The sequence below is a fragment of the Dipodomys spectabilis genome, unplaced genomic scaffold (assembly GCF_019054845.1).
Source record: "Dipodomys spectabilis isolate Male_0828 unplaced genomic scaffold, ASM1905484v1 ptg000034l, whole genome shotgun sequence".
Taxonomy (NCBI): Eukaryota; Metazoa; Chordata; class Mammalia; order Rodentia; family Heteromyidae; genus Dipodomys; species Dipodomys spectabilis.
Window position 1 is genome coordinate 1,599,328 of NW_024870711.1, and position 19,454 is coordinate 1,618,781.

The following is a 19,454-nucleotide window of genomic DNA, read 5'->3' on the forward strand; positions in this document are numbered from 1 at the left end:
CTGTATTCTTCATATGGATATCTGGGGGGAGGGGGGGGCGGAGGGAGTCAAAGTTCTAGCATGTGGCAGTAGCAGCAGCTTGCTAAGTACAGCAGCTGAAGTTGGAGGCTGGGCGCGGGTAGCCTCAGTCCTGGTTCTGACCCCTTGTTAACTCTGGCAACTTAAAATTGAAATTGTAAAGCACGCCTGTCTAAAACTGGATAAAAGATGGAATCAGGACAGTTCAGTTTAGCTTCAGGTAACCCCCATCCTATCCTTCCTCTATCTAAAGGTATTCAAAGGTCAATTGGTATACCAATCCCTTGCTAAACAAGCAAGTCCTGGAGACATGGGGCTGGGAGATGCAAAGGTGATTTGTGAATTTGTTAGTCAACTTTTTTTTTTTGTCTTAAATCTTAGTCATCTGTAAGAATAAATGGCAAAAAATATCTCTTGCCACTGGAATTCCAGAAATGTACAGCCTACATTCATTTTTGGGTGCTTGAAGATCTTTGTGCACAAGTCTGTGTGTGTGTTTGTGAGTGTGTAACCATGTTCAAGGTAAAAGCTGTTCTTAGTGTAATGAAGAGTTATCTGGCTTAGCAAAAATGTAATCTTTTGAGGACTTAGGTTTTATTTCCCTCCACTGTTAAAATTTGGGGCTAAGTCTCCAAAATTTGAATGTAAAGGTGTGTTTATCACTGTTAAAGACAATGTCTAGCTCTCTAAAAGGGCTTTGGTATTTGTCTCAGTCAAAAATAAAGAGGAAGGACTAAAAAAAATTTTTTTAATGAGTCAATGGGGGCCTAGCTGTGAGGGGTGAAGACTAATCTGGCAAAGGTGCAGCTTGCCCAGCCCTAAAGGTGGGTGAGCTGGTGAGCTGGCACAAAAGCAGCTCAGCTAACCCTAAGGAGTCAGATGGGTTTATGCCCACTCCATGGGACAGGCGGGTGGCCCATTTTCACTTCTGTCTCTTTCTTTTCCTTATTGACAGACATGAAAAACCTGATGATATTGTGGGTAATATATTTCTGAAACTGCCCCTTGGGATATATACAAATTTTAAAAAATAATAAAACTTTAAAGGAGGGTTAATGTAATCTGGTTTCAATGATATTTTGCAAATAGATTAATTTTTTAAAAAGCAAAAAGATGCTCTGAGCTTCCTTTAGTTTGTTAAATTCTGGATTCTTGGTGTAGTGCCAACATGCAGTGCTGATCTGCATGTAATTCTTACATGTAGAAAAACTGTCATTTGAGTTAAAAGGTTTTCTAAGAATTAACTCAGTCTGAGGCTGGGAAGGTAGCTCAGTGGTAGAGCGCTTGCCTTCCATGCATCAGGCCCTGGGTTCGATTCCTCAGCACCACATAAGCAAAAAGAAAAAAGCCGGAAGTGGCACTGTGGCTCTAGTGGTAGAGCGCTAGCCTTGAGCTGAAGAGCTGAGGGACAGTGCCCAGGCCCAGAGTTCAGGCCCCACGACCGGACCCAAAAAAAGAATTAACTCAGACTAAAACCAAAAACAAAGAAAACCAACTGTTTTAAAAGCCAGGCTACAAAAAGAAAATGGGGCTGGGCATGGTGGCTCACACCTGTAATCCTAGCTACTCAGGAGGTTGAGCTCTGAAGATCAAGGTTCAAAGCCAGCTCAGTCAGGAAAGTCCAGAAGACTCTTATCTCCAATAAACCACTCAGAAAACTGGAGTGTCGCAGTGGCTCAAGTGGTAGAGTGCTAGCCTTGAGCTGAAGAGGTGAAGGACAGTGTTCAGGCCCAGACCAACAACAACAACAAAAAAAAAAGTAAATGGGCATTACTTGCTTCAAGGGCTGGGAAGATGGCTCAGTGGTAGAGCACTTGCCTTGCATGCCAGAGGCCCTGGGTTCAATTCCTCAGTACTACATAAGCAAAAAGAAAAAGCCGAAAGTGGTGCTGTGGCTCAAGTGGTAGAGTGCTAGCCTTGAGCTGAAGAGCTGAGGGACAGTGCCCAGGCCCAGAGTTCAGGCCCCACGACCGGACCCCCCCCCCAAAAAAAAGGCATCCCCTGTGTAAAAAATTTGAAAAATGAGCCGGGTGGCTCATGTCTGTAATCCTAGCTACCCAAGAGGCTGAGATCTGAGGATTGTGGTTCAAAGCCAGACCAGGCAGGAAAGTCTATGAGACTCTTATCCCCAATAAACCACCAGGAAAATAAAAAAGGAAATGGCACTGTGGCTCAAGTGGTAGAGTGCTCACCTTGAGCTGAAGATCTTAGGACAGCGCCCAGGCCCAGAGTTCAAGCCCCACGACTAACCCCCCCCCCAAAAAAAAAATTTAGGACTACCAAACTTCACTTAAGTATTTACGTTAAGGCCATTTTGCTATGTCAAGTCCGCTTCTCAAGGATATGTGCTGCCATGGATCCTTGGAGCCTTTTTCTGCCTCATTCTTCATTGTAATCACAAAAGGTCAGGTTCCCCAGACAGCCAAAAAAAAAAAAAAAAAATGCTTTTATAGACCAGAACTGCTAAACGAGCTACACTACTATAGCTCCCCAAAATGACTACACAGTTATTAGAAGTTAAAAATTATATTATTTCCCATTCTGTAATACATATTGCTCCTATTGATATCTGATCCTGGCAACCCCTTGGTAAAAATAGGCTAAGCTTTTAGGCTCTTGTCTACTTACCCAGCTTAAAACAGATAGAGAAGATGGATCTTCGCCCAGCTTCCCTTATGATCAAGGAACCAAAGTCATTTTTAGACAATGAGGCAAGATAGATTTATAAAAGAGGCATGGAGGGGCTGGGAAGGTGGCTCAGTGGTAGAGCACTTGCCTTGCATGCCTGAGGCCCTGGGTTCGATTCCTCAGCACCACATAAGCAAAAAGAAAAAAGCCAGAAGTGGTGATGTGGCTCAAGAGGTAGAGCGCTAGCCTTGAGCTGAAGAGCTGAGGGACAGCGCCCAGGCCCACAGTTCAGGCCCCATGACCGGACCCAAAAAAAAAGAGGCATGGAAAACAGTGGTAACAAGTGTGCAAGTGTGGAGATGGCACTTGTTAGCGATGGTTACAGACTCAAGCCTTCTATGTCTGCCCAAAAGATCCTAGCCTTATTTTTTTTTAATTTGGTTAATAAAAGTTGTTGCCCAAGTAAATTGCCCTGGGGCAGGCGGAGCTGTCCTAAAAAACCAGTAGGGCGCCAGCCAGCAAAGCAGGTATCCTCAGGGAAAAGCAACCAGAAACTATTGGGAGGTTCACTCAGGTTGGGCTCCTGTCTTAGGTTAAGTTAAAAATGCAGCCTTTTTTTTATTTTGGTCAGTCATGGGGCTTGAACTCTGGGCTTGGGCACTGTCCCTGTGCTCTTCAGCTCAAGGTGAGCTCTACCACTTGAGCCACAGTGCCACTTTGGGTTTTATGAGTGTTAATTGGAGATAAGAGTTTCAGGGCCTTTCCTGCCTGGGCTGGCTTTGAACCGTGATCCTCAGATCTCAACCTCCTGAGTAGCTAGGATTACAGGCGTGAGCCACCAGCGCCTGGCAAAAATGCAGCCTTAACCAGTCTGTGTAGAACTTGCAGGCAGCCCAACAGAAGGTGTGTAATCAGTCTAAGATTCTCAGAGATGATGCTAAACACTGCTATGGCTGAGCTTGGATCCAGCCCATCCCTTCCAACCTGGAGATTCCATTTGGGTTAAAATGTTAATCAAGGATGGCCAGCAGCCATGTAAAACGGATTCTACCTCACCACCCTGAGCACCCCCCTCCCCATGTGAAAGTAGACAGGACCCCTGCCTGGCTCCATCATCCTGATGGAAGGCCACTTTGAATCTGCTGGAGCTTAACACTTTTGTGGGGCATTCTTTCTGTAAATCCTCCCCAGCCTGACCTGGGAGAAGATTGCTGGTTATGTTGTTTTAAGGCTAGTAGAACAGGTGTAGCCCAGTTAAAGTAACTTGGAGTCCTAAGGGCCCAAGGTAGCTCTTTCACTGAGAATTCAATGATTTGATTCATACACAGAACTGGGGGAATGAAGTAGGGTATGTCTTTAAGCCTGAAGCTGGACAGAAGTGATGCTATTTTGTCCCCAAGGAAAAAGGCCCCTGACCCCAGGTGTTTGCTTAACAGGTGCTGCGAAAAACTGCAAGTTGTTTGCTCAGCAGGTTCTGGGGGAAGGGAGGAACCAAAAACCCCCAGAAGTTCCATCTGCCCAGAATTCCAGGAAAGAAATCTAGATTACTAATGTTCATTTTCACTTCTGTGTATGCTTTGGGGAGGGGGGGAATCCTATATCTTGTTTTTCAAATGAGATGTGGCTTTTACCTTTAAAAGACTGTGTCTGAGACAATTTAAAAGTCTATACCCACTGGGCACCAGTGGCGTATGCCTGTAATCATAGCTACTCAGGAGGTTGACACCTGAGGATCTGCCCACCTGGGGCAGAAAAGTCCCATGAGAGTCCTATTTCCAATTAAGCACTCAAAAACCGGAAATGGAGCTGTGGCTCAACTGGTAGAGCACTAGCCTTGAGCACAAAGAGGCTCGGGGACCACCCCCAGACCCTGAGTTCAAGCCCTACAACCAACAACCACAAAAAAAAGTCTATGCCTCCATGTAGTTGCGATAAAGACTCCCATGATTTAGTTTAATTGTAGCATCCTTTGTTTTCTTAATGATAGGGATACAACACCCCGACCTCCTCAACCGCTTCTTCCAGGCTATATCTTCATCCTAATTTCAGGGGGGGGGGGGGTGTGTTTGGCTTTCTTGCTCATGGCTGATAAGCAGCTCTTAAATCATGCCTCCCATGGAGCATTTTGCTGGTTAGTTGAAGATTTAAAAAAATGACTTTCCTGCTGGAGCTGGCTTTGAACCATGATGCTCCAGGTCTCAGCCTCCAGAGTAGCTAGGATTACAGGTGTGAGCCACAGATGCCCAGGAGAGAATGAGTTTTCCTAACATACTTCCAGGGAGGTGATACTCGTTGCTCAAGGCTGCCTCCCCCTAAGGGAACAATGGGTGTATGATAGAAGGTTGATTAGAGGCGCACAAGTACTCTCTACGCAACAGTCCAAAAACAGCTTGACTACGAACCTTTCTGAATTTCCTGTAACAGAGCAAACATTTGCAGAATGCTGCCCCCACATGGAGCAGATAAATCACAAGCCATCAACTTGGTGGAAATAGGAAATGGTAACTTAAAAATTAAAAAAAAAAGGGGGGGGAGGGCTGGGAAGGTGGCTCAGTGGTAGAGCGCTTGCCTTGAAGGCACCACATAAGCAGAAAAAGCCAGAAGTAGCACTGTAGCTCAGGTGGCAGAACGCTCACCTTGAGCTGAAGAGCTGAGGGACAGCGCCCAGGCCCAGAGTTCAGGCCCCACGACCAACAATAAATAAATAAATAGGCCAAGATGGCCTTGAAAGAGGCAGAATTATCTCTCTTTCAGGAATCCCAGGCCAAAGCCTAAAAATCAAATGACCTTTCTGCTTTTCCATTCCATACCCAGAATAAAATGTTTTAACCCAGCTGGGTGAAGCTTTCCCAGGCCCCATGTCTACACAGTAAGCCTGCACAGGGTTCTTAAGCGTGGTCACAGATAACACTCCCACTGGAGAGTTTTTAAAAATACCTGAGCCCAGCCACATCCTGAGACTGGTTTACTTTGACTGCAGTGGGATTCCAGGTGATTTGAGACTCACTGGCTAGGTTCAGATGTTCACCTCTGAGCGCTCAAACTCATCAAGACAGTAAAACTCACCAAGACAGTAAACACAGAGCCAGTCACATAGCAGACTGCAAAGGAAGACAATAACCTGAAACCTTTGATAGCCATTTATATACTGAAATACCTCTTCTTTTCTCCCCACTTGACCTTATGCAGTTGATGAAAACACACACACACACACACACACACACACACACACACACACACACACACAGAGATAGTTAAAAGACACTATAGGAGGGGCTGGGAAGGTGGCTCAGTGGTAGAGTGCTTGCCTTGCATGCATGAGGCCCTGGGTTCAACTCCTCAGCATCACATAAGCAGAAAAAGCCGGAGGTGGTGCTGTGGTAGAGTATTAGCTTTGAGCTGAAGAGCTGAGGGACAGCGCCCAGGCCCAGAGTTCAGGACCCACAACCACCAAAAAACAAGTTACTATAGGAAATATTCAAACACATGGAGATTGAAAAACACAGCTAGGTCACTGAAGAAATGAAAAGAGAAGTCAAAAAGTTCCTGCAAACAATGAAAATGAAAGTATAGCAAAAGCAGGGTAAGAGGAAGTTCATAGTTATGAGTGCCTACATACAAAGGCCAGGTGCCAGTGGCTCACGTCTATAATCCTAGCTACTAAGGAGGCTGAGATCTGAGGACTGTGGTTCAAAGCCAGACCAGGCAGGAAAGTCCATGAGACTTTTTTTTTTTTTTTTTTTTTGTCCGACCTGGAACTTGAACTCTGGGCGTGAGCACTGTCCCTGAGCTCTTCAGCTCAAAGCTATGCTCAAAGTTAGTGCTCTAACACCTGAGCCACAGAGCCACTTCCGGTTTTCTGGTGGTTAATTGGAAATCAGAGTCTCATGGACTTTCCTGCCCAGACTAGCTTTGAACTATGATTCTCAGATCTCAGACTCCTGAGTAGCTAGGATTACAGGTGAGCCACCAATGCCTGGAGAGACTCTTATCTTCAATAAGCCACCAGAAAACTGAAAGTGGCACTGTGGCTTAAGTGGTAGAGCACTTGCCTTGAGCTGAAGAGCTCAGAGACAGTGCCTAGAACCAGAGTTCAAACCCCACAACTGACCAAACAAACAACAACAAAAAAAGAACAGAAAGTTCCCAAATAAATAACTTGACAATGCAACTAAAAACTTCTAGATGGGCTGGGAAGGTGGCTCAGTGGTAGAGCGCTTGCCTTGCATGCATGAGGCCCTGGGTTCGATTCCTCAGCACCACATAAGCAGAAAAAAAAAGCCGGAAGTGGCACTGTGGCTCAAGTGGTAGAGTACTAGCCTTGAGCTGAAGAGCTGAGGGACAGCGCCCAGGCTCAGAGCTCAGGCCCTATGACCGGACCCAAAAAATAAAAATAAAATAAAAAATAAACTTCTAGAAAAACAGGAACAAACCAAACCCCAAACTACAAGATGGAGAAAAATAGTAAAAACCAGGCAGAAATGGGTGAAATCGAAATTTATTTTACACACACACACAATCAATAAAATAAAAAGCTGGTTATTGGGAGAGGGGGGATAATATAAACTAGTCAAGAAAAAAAAAAGACCAGAAAATGTGAAAAGATAGAATCTAGACAACAGCTGGGCGCCGGTGGCTCATGCCTGTAATCCTAGCTACTCAGGAGGCTGAGATCTGAGAATTGCAGTTCAAAGCCAACGGGGGACAGGAAAGTCTGTGAGACTCTTATCTCCAATTAAGCACCAACAGCACAAAGTAGAGCCTTGGCTGAAGTGGTTGAGGACTAGCCTTGAACAAAAAAGTTCAGAGGCAATGCCTAGACCCTGAGATTCAAAACCTATAACTGGTACCAAAAAAGAAAAAAAGATTACGTCAGTGGGTTAGGAGAGGGTACGGATGGGTCACTGGGTCTAGGATGCCTACAACAGTGGGGAGAAACAAGACCAAGAGACCACATGAGCAGTGTGGGGAGAGGAAGGGTGGAGCTGGCAGAACAGCTGACTTTAACCACAGCTTTATTACCCAGAGCAAGCTGGACAGAAATCAAGCTCCAGGTGAGTGAATCCAGATAGATGACTGAGCCTCAGCTGGCTGCTGGCCTCGGTATGGAGAAACAACTACAGCTAAGCAGCCTTGATTATGCAGGGACCTCACAACCCATCTAAGATAGAGTAGCGACAGAGGAGAGGCTGAGGATCTGTACGTACTCTACAGTTATATCAAGACTGAAGACAAATGCCACGTAGGGCCTTTGCTAGAATCTCTGTGCCTGCCTGGAAATACAACTCAGTGCTGGATGGCTTGCCCAGCATGTGCAAGGCCCTGGGTTCTGCAAACAATTTTTTTTTTTTAATTTGAAAACTAAAACAATGTAAATCTCCAGGTTTAACTCAGACCCTTCAGAAGTCTGTAAGAATATCTAGGGATAAGAACTTTGAAAGATTCTCCAAGGATTCTGCCATGCAGCTAAATTTTGGAGGCATTGCCCTAAATCCACAGCAGGGCTGAAGGAAAGCAGAGGAAGAGAAGAGAGTAAAGGATAGGGGTCGGCAGTGGCATTGCCAAAACAATGATGGTCAGAGAAACTAAGTCACCCCAGTCTTCTCTTCTCCCCAGTTACACTTCCCAACATAAATTCCTTTGAAAGGTAAATTGAGTAGTGTGATGCAAACCTGTAATCCCACCTACTCCAAGAATCAAGAGACACAAAGAAGGACTGAGGCTCTAGGCTCAGTCAAGACTCTATCCCAAGAATAGCCCAAAGTAGTGTTTACTGAGTATGGTGGCTCACACGTGTGGTCCCAGCTACTCAGGGGGCAGTGTCATCTAGTGAGTTGGTCTGAAATGTATTAAATGCTCTCTCTAGAGGGAAAAGAGTGGAAAGGGCCTCTACTCTCTCCTCAGTCCAGCTCCCCTGCTCTAACTTGATTAAATTCTGATATCTCAGTAGCCAGAAATCCTGGGTCCTCCTGGGGTCTTTTACACCTCTGCCTTGCCATTTAGGTCCTTACCTATCCCAAAGTAGCAGATTCCTTCCTGGCAATAAATATGATTAGGGACAGAAAGCAAGTTAAAAGCATTTAACACTCGGAAAAGTAATATATACTTATTTCAGATGTTTATTTTTGCCCTCCCTGTATTACTAAAACTTAGAAAGTATTGTTTCCAGATACATATTTGTCTCAATGTAAGATTTTGATCATGGTTTCCAGAAACCTCTTGTTGTTGTTGTTGTTGTTGGTTGTGAGGCTTGAACTCTGGGCCTTGGCGCTGTCCTTGAACTCTTCAGCTCAAGGCTGGCGCCCTACCACTTGAGCCACAGCACCACTTCCAGCTTTTTCTGCTTATGTGGTGCTGAGGAATGGACCCAGGGCCTCATGCATGCAAAGCAAGCGCTCTACCACTGAGCCACCTTCCCAGCCCCCAGGAACCTTGTAATGCCACCGAGTTTCTTCTTACCTTAATTTCTGCAGAACACTGCAGACATGGAAAGTCACATGTGATCAAATTAAAATGGAGCAAATCAGAAAAGAATGGAAATTCCCAAATGATTCTAAACCATAGGGTGCATCTCTTTGTGTCACAGGGTGGAGAAAACAGCATGTCCTCAGGGCCGCAGCCTGACTACGTGACCCGGGACACAACTCAGATGACTAAGAGAAGGAACTTCCCGCAAGAGTGTTCCTGGTAAGTTCACCCACACACATGCATGGCACGTGTGCGCACTTGTACTGGCAAAATGCAAGCCTTGAAAATGTCCTACTATGCCCAGAACCCAACAGCAATGCCATATAGGATTCCACCTCAAGCAAATGTCTAGTATAGACAAATCCATACAGAGAGACAGTGGATTGGAGATTTCTAGAAGCTGGGAAAGGGCTGAGGGAGGAATGACCCTTGCTGGGTGTGGAGTTCTTCGGAAGGTGATGTAATCTGATAGTGATAATAGTTGCAAAACATCATGAATGTGTTTGCTAACTCTGAAGTGTACACTTTTTTTTTTTCAGGGCCTGGACGTGAGCTTCTTTTGCTCAAAGCTAGCACTCTACCACTTGAGCCAAAGTGCCACGTCAGGCTTTTTTTACTTATGTGGTACTGAAGAAAGAGACTCAGAGCTTCTTGCATATCAGGCAAGCACTCTACTACTGAGCCACATTTCCAGCGCTTAAGTATACACTTTTAAAATGAGTTTTTAGCTATTTTAAATAGTCAAATAGTAAGCCTGAGGCTCATACCTGTAATCTTATCTCAGAAAGGAGGCTGAGATCTGAGGATGACAATTCAAAGCCAGCCTGGGCAGGAAAGCCCAGGAGACTCTTATCCCAAGTAACCACAAAAAGCTAGAAATGGAGCTGTGGCTCCAATGACAGAGCCAAGGAACAAGTGCCCAGTCCCTGAGTCAAAGCCTCAGTACCATAAAAAAGTAATTTATTTATTTTAAAACTCTTTATTATTTTATAATAAAATAGAATAAAGGGTACTATAAACAAAAGTAAAATGTTCGCTTCGGCAGCACATATACTAAAAATTGGAAGGATTACAGAGAAGATTAGTATGGCCCCTGCGCAAAGATGACATGTAAATTCGTGAAACATTCCATATTTTTAAGTGAAGTAAGCCAGGCCCAAAGAAACATAGGTCCCATTGTTTCCCTTATTTACAATAACTAGTATTATCTCTGAGACTAGCAGAAAAGGTCAGAAAAGTTGATGTTAGCTGAAATGAACCCTAAGATAAGTATTCAAATTTGTTTTTCTTTCTTGCAATTGTTTCTAACATATTTATAAGATGATTTCTTTGTTGCTTTGTATGTCCCTCCCCCGCACGGTTTAAGCCCTGCTTTCACTGTATTTGATGTTGGTATAATTTATGGAGGGGAAGGGCAAAAACAAACCGTTTAAATAGGGATACAGGTGGACCCATTGAAACAATGAGATGTACAAGTCGTTATGTTGAAAAACAAACTTTACAATTTTGGTGAGGGGGGGTGGGGGTGGGAGGGGCAGGAGTTGGGAAGGAATGGAGAGGGGAAACAAAGGAGGAAGCAAAAATGCTTGATAAGAAATGTACTCATTACCTTGCCCATGTAATTGTAACCCCTCTCTAAGGTATTTTTACAATAAAATTTTTTTTTAAAAAGTAAACTGTGAAAATGACCCCCCAAAAAGTAAAGTCAAGTAAGACAAACTTAAATGATAACTGGGAATCTGGTATGGTGTTGCATGCCTATAATCCCAACTACTTGGAAGACAGAAATAAGAGGTTCTCAATCAGAGACCAGGTGGGACAAAAACTCAAAACTCATTTGAAAAACAACCTAAAGCAAAAAGGGATGAGGCATGCTTCAAATGGTAGAGTGCTTGCCTAGCAAGTAACCCCAAGTATACCAGGGAATAGCAAGTTGGAAGCTTGCCTGCACTATACTACGAAAACATAAAACAAAAATAAAAACCAGGGCTGGGAAGGTGGCTCAGTGGTAGAGTGCTTGCTTGCATGCATGAGGCCCTGGGTTCAATTACTCAGCACCACATAAGCAAAAAGAAAAAAAAAAAAAGCCCAAAGTGGCACTGTGGCTCAAGTGGTAGAGCGCTAGCCTTGAGCTGAAGAGCTGAGGAACAGCGCCCAGGCCCAGAGTTCAGGCCCCATGACCGGACCCCCCAAAAAATAAAATAAAAACCACTATGATACAATTTCATAGTTCTGTATTGGCCCAAATTTCAAAAGACTCACGAAACCTCATGGCAGGGACTCAGCATGGGAATGTTGTCAACTGGGTGGAGAACAACTTGGAAAACACTCTTTAGAAAACAATCTGGAGGGGGCTGGGAAGGTGGCTCAGTGGTAGAGTGCTTGCCTTGCATGCCTGAGGCCCTGGGTTCGATTCCTCAGCACCACATAAGCAAAAAGAAAAAAGCCGGAAGTGGCGCTGTGGCTCAAGTGGTAGAGCGCTAGCCTTGAGCTGAAGAGCTGAGGGACAGCGCCCAGGCCCAGAGTTCAGGCCCCACGACCGGACCCAAAAATAAATAAATAAACTAAATTAAATAAAATTTGTGCTACAAGTGAAGGGGAGGGGAGGGGAAAGTCAGGAGGGGAGGGGAGGGGAGGGGAGGGGAGAAAAGAAGCTAGGGGAGGATAGGGGAGGAGAGAGGAAGAAGGGGAGGGAGGAAAGAAGAGAGAAGGGAAGAAGACAGGACAGAGAAGCGGAAGGAAAAAGGAGGGAGGGGAGGGAGAAAAACAAAAGTAGTCGCTCCTAATGTCAACATGACTACAACTTCAAAACAATACTGAATGAAAATTCTAGAACACATTAATCTTCACTTTTGAATAGATACACACATATATATGATACACATATATACATGAAGAAATTTAAAAATCCTAAAAGAGCAGGATACTAAAATCACAATTGGGGTTACTTCTGGGAAAAGAGGAGAATGAAATGAAGGGAATTTAAAAAACAAAAGTGCCAAGGCCTATTTTACTTTTATTTACATATTTATTTACTTATTTATTTGGCAGTACTGGGGTTTGAACTCAGAGCCTGGTAGACTAGACACTATGCCATTTTTTTTTTTTTTTGGTCGGTCGTGGGGCTTGAACTCTGGGCCTGGGCGCTGTCCCTCAGCTCTTCAGCTCAAGGCAAGCCACAGTGCCACTTCTGGAGTCTCCCAGACTTTTCTGCTGGGGCTGGCTTTGAGCCGAGATCCTCAGATCTCAGCCTCCTGGGTAGCTAGGATTCCAGGAGTAAGCCACCAGCGCCAGACTTTTGCCTTATTTTTCAGATAGGGTCTTAGCTTAGACCCAAGCTGGATCACAATCCTTCCATTCGTGCTTCCCGCACAGCTGGAATGACAGAAATAGAAACAGCTAACTTTCTGCCCTGGCTGGCCTGGAACCGCAATCCTTACTATCTCCATGTCCCAGAAGTTATTTCCTTTGTACAGCTAAGGAACAAAAATGAAAAAGGTAAACATTCATTCTGAGAGATGAGTTACTTCTGAGAGGTGAGTTACAAGTATATTCTCTATCATTTCTGTGTGTGTGTGTGTGTGTGTGTGTGTGTGTGTGTGTGTTTTATTTATTGCCAGTTCTAGGGCTTGAACTCAGGGCCTGGGCACTGTCTCTGAGCTTCTTTTGCTCAAGGCTAGCACTTTACCACAGAGTACCACTTCTGGCTTTTTCTGTTTATGTGGTACTGAGGAATCAAACCCACGGCTTCTTGCATTCTAGGTAAGCACTCTGCCACTAAGCCACATTCCCAATCTCTCTGGTATATATTCAGAGTACACATACGTTCTCTTATTCTTTGTGCATTTCAATATTCTTCCTCTCAATATATGAAACAACTGGTCTTCTTCTTATTTACCCACCCCCACCTAACGTTTCAACTAAAAGAGAAAGGCAAAGGCACACAAACAGGAAAGCAAGAGGAGGAAACACCCACATTGGCATAAACCACAGAGCCCGTGGAAGGCACTACCAGCTGACTTGAAACAGTTAACCATCAATGGTGCTTGCAAAAACAATAACCTGAACTGATGCGAGATCACACTTCCTAGATCACACTCACTTCGATGAATTGAGATAACATCTCTAACAAGCTTATCTCAGAGCTTGGTACTTAATGATTTGTTCAATAAGTGGTAGTTATTGATGTCAGAGCTGGAGTTTGTTTTCCATATGTGGGAATATTACTTCAGCAAAGCAAAATTTAATATCAAAACTAATGTGCCAAGAGAAACAATTTTTGTTGTGTTGTTTTTTTGGGGTTTTTTTGCCACTTATGGTGCCTGAACTCTGGGCCTGGGCACTGTCCCTCAGCTCTTCAGCTCAAGGCTAGTGCTCTACCACTTGAGCCACAGCGCCACTTCGAGCTTTCTCTGCTTATGTGGTGCTGAGGAATCCAACCCAGGGCCTCATGCATGCAAGGCAAGGACTCTACCACTGAGCCACCTTCCCAGCCCCAAGAGAAACAATTCTATAACACCTAAGCGAGCCTGATTATCAACTGAAAAGTACAGGTTAAAGCATTGAAAAAGCAGGGGGAAAAAAAAAAAAGAAAAGAAAAAGAACAGACAGAAATTATAGGACAGGGCCTGGGAAGTTGGCTCAGTGGTAGAGTGCTTTTGCCTTGCATGCCTGAGGCCCTGGGTTCGATTCCTCAGCACCACATAAGAAAAAAGCCGGAAGTGGTGCTGTAGCTCAAGTGGTAGAGCACTAGCCTTGAGCTGAAGAGCTGAGGGACAGCGCCCAGGCCCAGAGTTCAGGCCCCACGACCGGACCCAAAAAAAAAAAAAAAAAGAGAGAAATTATAGGACAGAACAAAATCCTGTCTAAGTCCAGGAGCTGGTGACTTGGACCTGTAATCCTAACTACTCAGGAAGTTGAGATCTGAGGACGGAGGTTCAAAGTCACCCCGAACAGGAAAGTCCATGAGACTTTTATCTCCAATTAAATACCAAAAAGCACAAAGTAGAGCTGTAGCTCAAGTGGCAGAGCACCAGCCTGGTGCAAAAAATTTCAGAGACAGCACCAACTCCCTGAGTTCAAGCCCCAAGATCTGAAAGAAAAAAAAAGGTAGGTGTACTATGATTACTCTAATAAAACATAGATTTTTATCTGTTAGATATAATTACCAAAATTATGAAGCAAATGACTGCTAGGATTTTAAAAACTCATTGAGTTCAGGATAGTGTAGAGAAGGCAAAATAAACAAGACCAGCCATATTTTGAAAACTGATGAGTCAAAATGATGGACATGGGGTTGGGAAGGTGGCTCAGTGGTAGAGGGCTTGCCTTGCATGCATTAGGCCCCTGGGTTCCATTCCTCAGCACCACATAAGCAGAAAAAGCCAGAAGTAGCACTGTGGCTCAAGTGGTAGAGGGCTAGCCTTGAGCTGAAGAGCTGATGGACAATGCCCTGGCCAAGTTCAGGCCCTATGACTGACTCTCCTCCCCCCACCCCCCCCCCAAAAAAAAAAAACTGAGAAAAAGACTTGTAAAACCAAAAGTCAACATTGGTTGGTGAAAGAATTTTCAAAAACAAAAACAAAAAAAAACAGATCAGGAAACCTTGTGACTGGTTGTTACTCACAACAGTAGAAGAATGTGCTAGAATGTTCTTTCCTTTTCTCTTCTCTACCCAGTCTCCTTTTCCTGCTTAATGGAATTGCTGGTAACTTAGTTGCCTTCTAGATACAAGTTCTGGCAACTCAGAAATACATTTTTTCTTTTTTCATGGGGCTTGAACTCAGGGTCTGAGCATTAACACTGAGCTTTTGTGCTCAAGAGTAGCAGTTTACCACTTTTGAGCAACAGTTCTACTTTTGTTTTTCAGGTAATTAATTAGAGATAACAGTTGGGGGGGGGGGGGGACTTTTAAACCACAATCCTTAGATCTCAGCCTCCTGAGTAGCTAGGATTACAGGCGTGAGCCACCCACCGGCCCACAGCCACAACATATTAAATACATATTTTATTAGGAGAGTCCATCCTAGCAACTAAAAGAATTAAGTTTTCTTTTTAAGCATTCTAATCTAGTAAATTTCTTGGGGAAAAAAAAAAAAGATCATCTCATCCACTCCATCTATTTAAAACTCTTTGTATGTTTTATTACACACAAATTAAGGTGAGAAACTAGGTTTTTTGCTAGTAAGTTCATGACCAACTGTTTGATGACCATCTTTTTGAATACTGGGCACCAGCTAAAGCTTTTTTTTTTTTTTTTTCTGGCCCTGGGGCCTAGGCACAGGTCTCTGAGCCTCTTTATGCTCAAGGCTAGCACCCTATAACTTGAGCCACAAGGCTACTGCCAGCTTTTTTTGAGTAGTTTATTGGAGATAGGAGTCTTGTGGAGACTTTTCTTCAGAGGCTGGCTTAGAACCCTGATCCTCAGATCTCAGCCTCCTGAATAGCTGGGATTACAGGTGTAAGCCACCAGTGCCCAGCTTCACCTAAAGATTTAAGGACAAACGTTTTACCTTTATCAGTTACCTATATTGTTGCTGTTTTCCTTTTTGAGTAGATAGAACCTACCGACAGAAAAGATGTGAAGGACAGAGATTCATTAATGAGCCTTTCAATCTCAAGTGAGATGGGGGAGGGGCAGATGGGGAGAAGGAAGGGAGGGGAAGGGAAAGACAGGGGTGGAGAGGAAGGGGGGGAGTAGGAAGAAAAGGAGGGAGAGGGGCAGACAGGAGGAGAAGGAAGGAGGAAGATAGGAGGGAGGAGAAGAAACTGGAGCACAGGTCGGAGAGCCTGCCCGGAGGGAGCTGACCAGTGTGGTCACAAGATTGCTCAATTCCTCGGACCCCGGAATCCAAGAGAGCAGGCCTGAGCAGCGAGTGTGTATTTGGAAGCCATCTTGTCATCACCATCTACTTGTCACGCCATCATCGGTGTCACCATCCTAGGTGTGTGACATGTAAACCCCTCACCCGATGTTTGACTCCTTTTTGTAGTTGTTTAACAAGGCTGGAGATCACCCCAGGCCTTGGGTACGTGGGGCCAGCGCTCCAGGAAGAACTGAATCACAAGGCTTGCCAGGCACCGGTGGCTCAGGTCTGTCACCCCAGCCACTCAGGAGACTCTAATCTCCACAATTAACCAGCAAGAAGCCAGGAGGGGAGGTGGGAATCCAAGTGATAGAGCTCCAGCCTTGGAGGGGGGGAGGGGGGGAAGAAAAGCTAAGCCGGAGCTGGAGGCCCTGGGTTCAAGACCTGGGAGCAGCACAAAAAATGAAAAAAAAAAATCAAAATAAGAGCTTCAAGAGCAGAGGGCGACCGCGGGGGAAGCGTGGGCTGGAGGGTGGTCCTGGGGAGGGCGCACGGGGCTGGCCCCCCGTGCGGGCGGCCCGGGAAGGGGGCGAGGGGGCTTTTATCTCGGGTCACTCTGAAAAGGGCCTTGTCGGCCCGGCGGCGGTCAGGAGGAGCCGCGGCTGAGCGGCTACGTGCGGTGTGGACCGACGCCGGTCCGGGGTAGTGCTGCTGGCGATCTGGGAGGATCTCCACCCGTTCCGGGACCCGAGTAAAGGAGGAAACGACGCCAGCTAACCCGAGATCTGCCTCCCACCCCGCAGGGAAGTGTGGCTCTGGCCACACACCGGGAACGAGGCAGGGGCGCCGATCGGCAGGGGACCCCTCGCAGAGGCGGAAAGGCGCGGGCCCGCCCCGGGGCGGGAGCACTCACCGATCCGCCTGCGTGTAATGGCACCGGCCCAGCAGGTTGAGCTTGCAGAGGTGCAGGTTGTCGCAGCCTCGCTCGCAGTACTTGCGACGGCAGACGCGGGCTCGAGTGTTGGCCACCACCGACCAGGTGCTGCCGGTGCTGCTGCGGGTCTGGAGCAGCACGAAGCGGTCGGGCCCGGCGTCCTCCAGCACCTGGCGGAGCTGGCCCTGGGAGAGCGCGATCTCCTCCAGGAGCGCGTCCAGGGTCATGCGGCCCCCGTGGGCGCACAGGACCTTGACGATGAAGCTGCACACCTCCGGGTCCGCCATGACGGACACTCGCGCGGGGACTCGCGCGGGAACGGAGAATCGGAACTTAGCCGGGTTCCCGGGGCGGGCGCGGGCGGTGCCGGGCGCGGGGCGCGCGCGCTTTCGGTTTCCGATTCCGATTCGTCCGGAGCGTCCCGGGAGTTCGGGGCCCGGCGATCCCGCGGAGAGCCAGCCGCGCGACGGCCAGGGGAGGAATCGATCGCGCACCCCCGCCTCTCTGCCCCGCGATCGCGGCCGGCGGCGGCGGCCACAGCTGGCCGGGTCCCTTCTCTCGGTCCCAGCTGCGCCCCGCGACGCCTCCTCTCGGGTAAGAAGAGGAAGTTGAAGATGGGTCCTGGGACTCCGCGGTGGAGGTCGGTGCGGGCCAGCCCCGGAGGCGGGCGACACGCCCCAGGGCCCCACTAGAGCGGCCCCACCCCTCTCCGGAAAGAGCGGACCCTTCGGGAGCCGCGCTAGGAAAACCCGTCTTCCCCACCCATCTCCCCACCCCTCCGGGGTCAGCGCCAGGTCTGCACCCGGGGAAGTAACCCGAGCTAACGCGTCCCGCCACCCAGGGCTCCCCAAACACGGATCCCCGGACCCCGGTGGCGGATGAGCTTGGTTTTAGGGTGACTTGAGTTGCACCCTCTCTGAAAGATCGACGTGTTGGTGACTTTATGCCCTTTTCTTCTCGTTCGGATTTGCTTATAACTGCCGACTTTGGGGTGTCTCCCCCCACCCCCAAATCACAGCTTTTTCAGTCTCCTGATGGCGAGAAGTCGCAAGTGGACAAGTACGGATAGCCCAAGATTTCCGACCGGTGCCTTCCCCCCCCCCCCCCCCCCCGCCCCGTCTCCCCTAGATGTGACATGAAGACTGTTTCTAAGTGAAAACCTTGGTGTGATAGCAGAGGTTAAAAAAAAATAAGTCTGTAAATTTGCCTTTGCTGACTAAAGCAGGAGCCCCCCGAAGACTGCTCTTAACTGGGGTGGGGTAGGGGTGCATTTCCTGCTCACTCACCTGCGGGGTGGGGGCGGGGGGCAGGGGATCTATCCCTTGTTGTTAGCATTAAAAAAAAAAAAACAGTACATCCATATGCAGAAAACTGAAAGTGGATCTCAGTGGGTCACCAGGCACTAATACCAATTCGAAGTGGATCGAGATCGCTGCGTCAGACCCGAAACTGAAATTACTGCCAGAGAAGGAGAAACAGAACTTACAGGTAGAAACTTCTTGAAGAGTCCCCTGAACCCCACAGATAGGAGAGAGACATGACACGTGGGACTACATCACTGTAACAAGTTTCTGCACAGCTAAGGACATAGCTAACCCAGGAAGAGAGCCAACAGAAGGTCCCTCGCTCTTTTTTTGAAGGTCTACATAGAAGTGATTTTTGTTATTTTTGTGCCTGAAATGTAACCGCTTTTTCTACGGAGCAAATAATGGTAAAATACTAGAAAGGTTTTATATGCTATTTTATTCCTTGTCTTTATTTATTTTTGCGGGGTGGTGGAGGAGAGACTCTAAGCTTGGGAGTCTGGCGCCGCCGCTGCCTCCTCCTCCTCCTCCTCTTCGTCTTTGCAATAGGGCTGTTTTCTGTTATAAGTTAGTTTGACAGCCTTTATGATGTTCTTGATGTTTTTTTTTTTTTCCCCAGGGCTGAGGACCGAACCCAGGGCCTTGAGCGCGCCAGTAGGCACCCTTCCGCTGAGCTAAACCCCCAGCCCCTCTTGATGGTTTTTTATAGTTAATGCTATGCTATTTTGTGCAAATGTCTGTATCTGAATTTTTTATCTAAGATCAGAGATCGATATATTTTATTTATTTAATAAATATGACATACAGGTAATATATTAAAAGATATTTATTATAATTAGTGGAAGTTTTAATTCAAAATTAACACAAAACAGAACACAAACATTGGATAGATCTTGGTTTTTTATTCAATTTGCTATTCTTCTTTTGATTGGAGAACTAAGTCCAAGAATGGTTAGGGTTATTATAGAGAGATGTGTCATAATTTCCTGTATTTTGCTTTTTCCTCTTCCTGTAATTATTAAATTGATCTTCTAGTGATTTGGCCCGATATGTTTCTTTGATTTTGATTATTTTCTTCAGATTGTATTCCTCCCTTTAGAATTCTTTATAATGCTGGGTTAGTGGTCATGAATTCTTTTAATTTTGTTTGTCATGGAAGGAGAAGATCTTTACCAGCAATATCAGACAAAAGCCTAATATCCAATATATACAAGGAGCTCAAGAAACTAATTCCTCCCAAACCTATTAAACCAATCATTAAATGGGCAAGGGAGCTAAGGAAAGACTTCTTAAAAG

At 46.2% G+C, this 19,454-nt stretch overlaps 1 protein-coding gene, 1 long non-coding RNA gene and 1 other non-coding gene across 3 annotated transcripts in view; 2 read left to right on the forward strand and 1 right to left on the reverse strand.

The window, feature by feature from the left end:
• Zc3hav1 (zinc finger CCCH-type containing, antiviral 1) overlaps positions 1 to 17,918 on the reverse strand; it is a 51,285-nt gene extending 33,367 nt beyond the window's left edge. The window contains exon 1 of the mRNA XM_042677224.1: positions 16,834 to 17,918. Coding sequence (XP_042533158.1) covers positions 16,834 to 17,141 — 308 coding nt within the window. The 5' untranslated portion in view covers positions 17,142 to 17,918. The remainder of the gene's footprint in view (positions 1 to 16,833) is intronic.
• LOC122106009 lies at positions 10,146 to 10,252 on the forward strand. The gene has a single exon (XR_006147112.1). It is a non-coding gene; the product is annotated as a U6 spliceosomal RNA (small nuclear RNA).
• A 269-nt stretch (positions 17,919 to 18,187) lies between the features above and the next one.
• Positions 18,188 to 19,196, forward strand: LOC122105933. The gene is made up of 2 exons (XR_006147100.1): positions 18,188 to 18,565; positions 18,778 to 19,196. It is a non-coding gene; the product is annotated as an uncharacterized LOC122105933 (long non-coding RNA).
• The last annotated feature ends 258 nt before the right edge of the window (positions 19,197 to 19,454 follow it).